We start from the raw sequence: 7,615 nt of genomic DNA, 5'->3' as shown, positions 1-7,615 counted from the left end.
ATACACACACACACACACACACACACACGCACGCACGCACGCACGCACGCACACACACAGTTTCAAAAATAAAATAATATTAAAAGCCGTAATTCATTGATTTCCTTTTTGTAGGTTAACTTGTATGTCTAAAATAGTTATATAATCTCTTAAGATGAATAATTCATATATGGTAATCATTAATACCAGTTTCTTGAAACATATTATGCAATTACAAAAAGTGATGACTTTTAATATGAATTATTTGTAATCTCTTGAAAAATATGCATCTAGAAGCATATTCTGATGGTACTTATATTCTAAATACGCAATAACATATTGATCGATATTTTCTTTCGACCAGAAAGACGTAGTGGATTATTATTATTATTTCTTTTTAATTGTCATTTGATTGATTGATTCATAGAAAATAAATAAAAAAAAAATAAGCAATGTTTCTTAACAGAAATGCAGTATGTATTACATTTCGCAATTCTAAGGAAAGTTCCATATTTAAATTAGAGCAATTTTAATGGACGAATAAGTAAAATACGAGTGTATATTAGAAAATAACTTGAAACGTATTAATATGACCATCAATAATAAAAATATATTCTGATATTTGTATAAAATAAAATATTTTGTTATAACCTCTACAATAGAGAGTCAATTATAAAAAATATTTTACACCTACACAGAGTTATTAGAAAACTTGATTTCAACTGCATAATGACATTCCTCATAATTGACATTTGACATTAAATGTGACATTTGCTCGATATTTAATTCACGTATCTCTAATATTGAAACTATTTAATGTTTTTAAATGAATTGAAAATTATACAATAATATTTAATTTCGAGAAGCTAGTTTACATAGCATTATACATAAACGAAAATTTGCAATAAATTGAATCACGCTTTGGTATTTACATATATAAAATAAGAAGATATTATTTGAGAGCTTGTTGACTGTAATTTTAACCATATTGAATATTTGATCCCATTTATCTTCGAAACTTCTTCGAACTTGAATCATACATATTGTATGTATATGAATAACTCAATGTTCAGACAGTCTCGATTTGAATTGAAATCAATTATCTCTCGCATCGACTTTTGTTAAGATTTTAATAGGTTTATAAAAATTGCAAGCAAATATTTATTTTTCACATAAATGAAATATGCTATCTTTTTTTTTTATATATTTCGTACATGTCGTACCTTTGAAGCAAATTTTATTAATCTACATTTATAATAATTTGCAATCATTTTTACATATAGGATAACATAGAAAAACAGTAACATTTTTTCTATATCTCGTACGCAGTACGCAACGCAAAGCATACTCTTTATCGAAGCACGTAGTGGAGAATAACATCTTCACTACTGACTACTGCTTGAGCTCGCAGAGCGCCGCGGTCGTTTCTCCCCACCACTGGAGCTGCAACCAATCACCGTCGAGTTGTCTGCACGCTGGGTCTATAAAAGCAGGCGGAAAGCTGACTGCTGGCACTTTTCTACTGACCAGCGTGTTGACACCCGATACCTCTCGGCTCGCATAATGGCTCGTACGAAACAAACCGCTCGTAAATCTACTGGAGGTAAAGCTCCGCGGAAACAGTTGGCGACCAAGGCGGCGCGCAAGAGTGCGCCTGCTACAGGTGGTGTGAAGAAGCCTCATCGTTATAGGCCCGGTACTGTGGCTCTTCGTGAAATTCGTCGCTACCAGAAGAGCACTGAACTGCTGATTCGTAAATTGCCGTTCCAGCGTCTCGTTCGCGAGATTGCGCAGGACTTCAAGACCGATCTTCGTTTCCAAAGCTCTGCTGTTATGGCATTGCAGGAGGCTAGCGAGGCATACCTCGTCGGTCTCTTCGAAGACACTAACCTATGCGCCATTCACGCCAAGCGAGTCACCATCATGCCTAAAGATATCCAACTGGCACGTCGTATTCGTGGAGAGCGTGCTTAAAAAATTTAACACACCGGCCCTTTTCAGGGCCACCAATCGATTATTCGAAGGATCATCTCAGTTTCGCTTGAATATTTTCCATTTTATGAATATTTATTTCTGCAATATTTCATTACTAGTTTAAACTTTTAAATGATATTAGAACCTCTTGCATTTTTTATGAAATATTAGATTACTGCAATATTTAACAGTTAAAAACTGATTACACAAGAGTTTCGTTATTTTTATTAATTAAAAATGTAATATATTTTCAATCTATTGCAATCTATTTTTCTATTCGCTTTTTAAAAAAATGTTCAATTTGAAAAAAAACTTTAAAATCAATTTTAATATAAAAAAATGACATTTTTACGTTAATGTAAAACTTTATTTCTTAATTTGTTTTTCTAAAGTGCTCAATGTAATTTTATTTAAAACAGTTTTTAAATAATAAATGATATTTCTACATGAATATAACTATTTCTTTGTTCTTTACTGCCCTCAATACTTTAGAGAAACATGTAATTTATAACGTAAAATTTTTTACAAAGTTATATTGTTTGTAAAAACACCGGTTTAATATATATACTTATTACATATTAAAAATTCTTATTTAATTCTAATAATTTTGCATCTTGATATGTAAGAAATCTTATACGTCATATCATTATTGCAAGACTGCTTTATCTGTAGAGTGTCATATTCGAGGCTCCTAACCTCCTCATAACCTACAAAGAGTTTTCAGAAATTCTTAATCATTTGATTACTTTATTTGAAATACCTCATATACGTGTTTCAATGTTTATTAACTTTGCATGAATATTAGGCCAGCCTCAAATGTATTATAAGACTGTGTACATATACATATATATGCAGTTATCGATTTATTAGTTGTAAATTAAATATTATTTTTTGTAAAGTTAGTATGCTTTTAATAACAATAGCAATATTAAAATAAAATAGCTGTTTTATAAAAAGAGAAACAGAATAAGTTTTATGAATTCTCTAAATGTAAAGAGAGACATTTGTCTTTATTAAGTGCAGAAAGTTTAACTCCTAAAAAGTGGAGATTATTTTTTCGTTTATGTATATTAAAACTGTTCAAATACACATCTTATATTTTATGTTCCACTGACAAATACCTTTATCTTTAGATAAATTGCAAATCTGATTTCTCGATATGCAAATATACAGTGAATTAAAACAATAACATTGCAAACAAATATAATCTATCAAGAATTTTTTACTTTTATATGTATAGTTAAATATAGTTCTATATTCTATAATATATATATACAAATTCTTTTTAATGTCTTTTTTCTTTTAATATCAATTTTAGTATAACCAAGTGTCTAAAAAATTCAAATATGTCCAAATCTTATAAAAAAAATTCCCTGATCTTCCAGGTATTTTTATTCAAAATTCCAGGTAGAGGATATTTCTGATTTTTTTGTACCTAAAATAATTTTTTTTATTGTACGCGTTTTCTAATGCTTTTCTCTTATACGAAGGAAAAACAAAGCCACTTAAGTTACAAGTATTAGATTTACAAATGTACTGCAAAAGAATAAACAGTTTTTGTTCAGATAAAAATTTTTGGATAACACTCATTTTTTTTATCATTAAAAATTAAAATAAAGAATATGTATATTGCATATTTAATATTTTATTATTGAATATATATATGTATATTTTAAACACAATTCACAAATTAATTTATTGGCACATTATAGACTGCTTACAATATAAGAGCAGTTATTAGAAAATTTTTTTAATGAAAAATTTTCAGAGCTCCAGTTTTCCTAGAAAATAGACACCCTGTATAATAATTCTAATAATACATCGTACAATTTGCTTTGCATTAATGGGAAAGGAAATATGTAGCGAACAGAAATTATACCAAACGTTTGAGTCATTTGTGGCCCTGAAAAGGGCCGATTGATATTCTGTAGTGATCCACAGTTCTTAACCGCCAAAACCGTATAGAGTTCTGCCTTGTCGTTTCAGGGCGTATACGACATCCATGGCAGTTACGGTCTTTCTCTTGGCGTGTTCAGTATAGGTGACGGCATCGCGGATCACGTTCTCAAGGAACACCTTCAACACACCACGAGTTTCTTCGTAGATCAAGCCTGAAATACGCTTCACACCGCCACGTCTCGCCAAACGACGAATGGCCGGCTTAGTGATACCCTGGATGTTATCACGAAGAACCTTTCTATGCCGCTTCGCACCTCCTTTTCCCAATCCCTTTCCTCCTTTACCGCGACCAGTCATCTTGAGCTACTATGTACGATCAATGTATACACAGACGAGAGAACAGATCGAATGACGATGTATCCCTCCTAAGCGCCCTTTTATAGAGGACGGATCCAGGTTCTCCCCACTACGTCGCCACTGACCAATCAGAGCACTCCTATTGTTTCTTAGTTTAACGTACAGTACACATTACACACTAGACGATAAAGAATTATTTTTTATACATAATATTTAAGTCAATCAATATGAAACAAATTGTCAACGATGCACATAAAGATGTAGTTTACATACTTATTAATCAAAAAATTGCTAAAGCTATTTATTTTGAGGAAAAGAAAGAAAGAATAAAAAAGAGAGCATTCACTAACGATAAGTATAAAAAATATACATATTTATATTTGCTTTCCATAAACAGTGCAAAGTATGAAAAAAATTGAATATGGAAAATTACACTTGATGTCTAAGCTAGCGTATAATATAGACTATATTATAGTGTGTATTATGTATGCCGGATTATCACAATGTTTATTCATGAGTTTGATTTTCCCTAAAGCTCCTTAAAACTGTTCTTGCATGATAAATTATAATAAACAGGAACGTCGGCGTAAATTTAATTACATTAAGTAACGTTGGATTATTGCGTATAAAATAGCGATATTAGTATTTTTTCTCTCACAGAATCTTTAAAAAATTTAATAGCTATTGTTTGATATCTATTATATATATATATAATGAGATACAATTTTATTCTTACTATAAAGCATTAATAAATGCAATTAAAATAATATTCTCTATAATTTTACTCGATGAGGAAAGAATTTTGCAGCGATACAACGTGCATCACTTGGCGGCACGAGTGTCGACCAATGGCACTGTAGCTAAGCAGGAGTCGAGCGCTGCTCGCACGTGATTGGTGCGCCCCTACTACCGGTTGTCGCTATATAAACGCGCGTGTAGGAGCTCCACAAAATCATTCTGTCTCTGAACTTGCTTCGATACAGACGTACGAGAAATCGACTATGCCACCAAAAGCTAGCGGTAAAGCTGTGAAGAAGGCCGGAAAGGCGCAGAAGAACATCAGCAAAACCGATAAGAAGAAGAAAAGGAAGAGGAAGGAGAGCTATGCTATCTACATCTATAAGGTGTTGAAGCAGGTTCATCCCGACACTGGAATCTCCAGCAAGGCTATGAGCATCATGAACAGCTTTGTTAACGATGTCTTTGAGCGCATTGCGGCCGAAGCGTCGCGATTGGCTCATTACAACAAACGATCCACGATTACATCTCGCGAGATCCAAACTGCTGTAAGGCTCCTTCTGCCCGGCGAGTTGGCTAAGCACGCTGTTAGTGAAGGAACAAAGGCGGTCACCAAGTACACCAGTTCAAAGTGAACAAATTCCGTAAACGGCCCTTTTCAGGGCCACCAATAATGTAACATTGGAAGTTCTCGTGTCGTATCGTATCATAAAAATTGCTCTTTGATTTACTAGCAAAATATTTGTAAGAAATAATTTTTTAATAATATATCGCTAATATAGACTATAATTAAAGTTCTAATATTTCATTTTCTTCTGTCATTTCGATGTTTTTGAGGTTCTTTTATATTCATTCTTTAAATAATAAAATTAACTGCAAATTTTAAATATAAGTTATAAGCGTATAAAAAAGTAACAATAAAGAGACATCAGTATTTCTTAAACAATCATTACAAGAGAATAAATGCAAGTATGAATAATATGAATAGCTGATAAATATTAAATAAATAGAAAGTTTTAGTGTTTTATATAAGTAAGTTTTATATTTAAGGCACACGTGTATTTTATACGTAATTAAAAAATTTTAATATCAGTTTTTCATATTGAATCATTTGAATATTTTATATATAAAACAAAAATAAATTGAATGTTAATGATTTGAAATTTGAAACATACACGTACATGTTCATGATAAAAGCAGAAATTTAATTTTTTAGTCCGTTTATAAGTTTTCAATACGTTGATGAAATAATTTTAATATTACATTCTCTGTCAATGTTTCTATATTATTTGTTAAATATATTCGTTTATAAGGCGATCTCAGGTGATCTTCGGTTCATAAATAATGTGCCTTCGATACAAATCGATCGATACTTCGGCATAAATAGCGCGATTGACAGTGATGTGTGCCATGTGTATATTTTTCAAACAAATTGTGTGAAACATTATTATATACAAAGTATATATAGTATAAATATTGTAAATATAATTACAACTTTAAGTGATCAAATTTCGATAATACCTGTATATAAAGTATTATCAGTGTATAATAAAATACATGCTTCATAGAGGTTATGTTTTTATCTGTGCAAGAGTAAAGCGGGGAGCACACACTTTTGCATAAGCGCATAATCATAAGCATAAAGAATTTGATTGGTCAATTTCCTTATGGATAAGGAAATGGACCAATCAATTTCCTTATGCTTATGATTATGCGCTTATGCAAAAGTGTGTGCTCCTCGCTTAAAGGTTATGTGCTTTTTATCTGTGCAACAATATTTCTCTCGTTACGATACATTCAGTCAACATTTTTGTTTTTTGTGATATTCATCGCTCATAAAAAATCAAAATCTTAATTTTACTGTTTAATAGACATTCTTAACCTTCAAAAATGTCCGACGACGAGGACCTCATCTATGTAAAGAAACAGAAGACCGTTCATTATGGCTCGCTGGAAGAGGCGGAACGTGCACGGCTTGCAGCTTTGCAAGTTGCTGTCGAAACTACAGACGAGGAGAAGGATATCACAAATGCGAATGATATCATCAATGCTTCCAATTTGGTCGGCAATGTGCACATTTCAAACGAGTATATGGAACTCGAGGATGAAATGTCCAAAGATCGCCAGGCATTACTGGAAGAATTCGAACGTAGGAAAAAGGCCAGACAGATTAATGTTTCCACAGATGATTCCGAGGTAAAGAAACACTTGAGACAATTGGGTGAACCAATTTGTCTCTTTGGCGAAGGCCCTGCAGATAGAAGGACAAGATTAAGAGAATTGTTAGCCAGTGTAGGAGAGGATGCTATAAAAAAGAAGCACGAAGAAGAGGAGAAACCGCTTCATACAGTTGAAAAGGATACGGAGACAACTTGGTATCATGAGGGCCCAGAATCTTTGCGAATTGCACGATCGTGGATAGCAAGTGGGTCTTGATTTAACTCTCTCTAAAAAAGAAATAGAGATATATAAATAATAAGTTAAAGGCTCTGATATAAATATAATAAACTAAAAAAGGAAACGGGCTAATAAGAGCCAGGTGCAATAATGCAATACACCAAGTTAAATTAATTAAAAAATCTTCTTTAATGATCTTGAAATGTTTCGTGAAATATATTAGAAATATATAAATTGTTATTACTTATTAGAAATATATTTATACTTATTA

General features: G+C 31.9%; 4 protein-coding genes across 6 annotated transcripts in view; 3 read left to right on the top strand and 1 right to left on the bottom strand.

The window, feature by feature from the left end:
* Positions 1–1,491: 1,491 nt before the first annotated feature.
* Positions 1,492–2,304, top strand: LOC115242655 (histone H3). The gene has a single exon (XM_029819108.1). The coding sequence runs from the start codon at positions 1,543–1,545 to the stop codon at positions 1,951–1,953; it is 411 nt and encodes a 136-aa protein (XP_029674968.1). The 5' UTR covers positions 1,492–1,542; the 3' UTR covers positions 1,954–2,304.
* A 1,306-nt stretch (positions 2,305–3,610) lies between these two features.
* Positions 3,611–4,294, bottom strand: LOC115242633 (histone H4). The gene is made up of 2 exons (XM_029819065.1): positions 3,833–4,294; positions 3,611–3,734 (listed from the first exon to the last, which is right to left on the bottom strand). The coding sequence occupies exon 1, from the start codon at positions 4,207–4,209 to the stop codon at positions 3,898–3,900; it is 312 nt and encodes a 103-aa protein (XP_029674925.1). The 5' UTR covers positions 4,210–4,294; the 3' UTR covers positions 3,611–3,734; positions 3,833–3,897.
* An 869-nt stretch (positions 4,295–5,163) lies between these two features.
* Positions 5,164–6,003, top strand: LOC115242640 (histone H2B). The gene has a single exon (XM_029819081.1). It carries the CDS (start codon positions 5,211–5,213, stop codon positions 5,580–5,582), a length of 372 nt encoding a protein of 123 aa, XP_029674941.1. The 5' UTR covers positions 5,164–5,210; the 3' UTR covers positions 5,583–6,003.
* Positions 6,004–6,217: 214 nt separating this feature from the next.
* Positions 6,218–7,615, top strand: part of LOC115242639 (U4/U6 small nuclear ribonucleoprotein Prp4) — a 4,004-nt gene continuing 2,606 nt past the window's right edge. The window contains exons 1-2 of one of the 3 annotated variants that reach the window (XM_029819079.1): positions 6,218–6,405; positions 6,819–7,372. In XM_029819079.1, the coding sequence (XP_029674939.1) occupies positions 6,838–7,372 (535 nt within the window). In that variant the 5' untranslated portion in view covers positions 6,218–6,405; positions 6,819–6,837. The other 2 variants (XM_029819080.1, XM_029819077.1) reach the window with 2 other exon arrangements.

Source organism: Formica exsecta, unplaced genomic scaffold, assembly GCF_003651465.1.
Source record: "Formica exsecta isolate Colony F162 unplaced genomic scaffold, ASM365146v1 scaffold614, whole genome shotgun sequence".
In the NCBI taxonomy this organism is placed as follows: domain Eukaryota; kingdom Metazoa; phylum Arthropoda; class Insecta; order Hymenoptera; family Formicidae; genus Formica; species Formica exsecta.
The sequence above is the reverse complement of the archived record's forward strand: the minus strand, read 5'-3'. Positions and strand labels throughout refer to the sequence as shown.

What these genes read in the sequence shown, in the direction of transcription:
- LOC115242655 (XM_029819108.1), top strand. Translation starts at nt 1,543, where the DNA reads ATGGCTCGTACGAAACAAACCGCTCGTAAATCTACTGGAGGTAAAGCT.
- LOC115242633 (XM_029819065.1), bottom strand. Translation starts at nt 4,209, where the DNA reads ATGACTGGTCGCGGTAAAGGAGGAAAGGGATTGGGAAAAGGAGGTGCG.
- LOC115242640 (XM_029819081.1), top strand. Translation starts at nt 5,211, where the DNA reads ATGCCACCAAAAGCTAGCGGTAAAGCTGTGAAGAAGGCCGGAAAGGCG.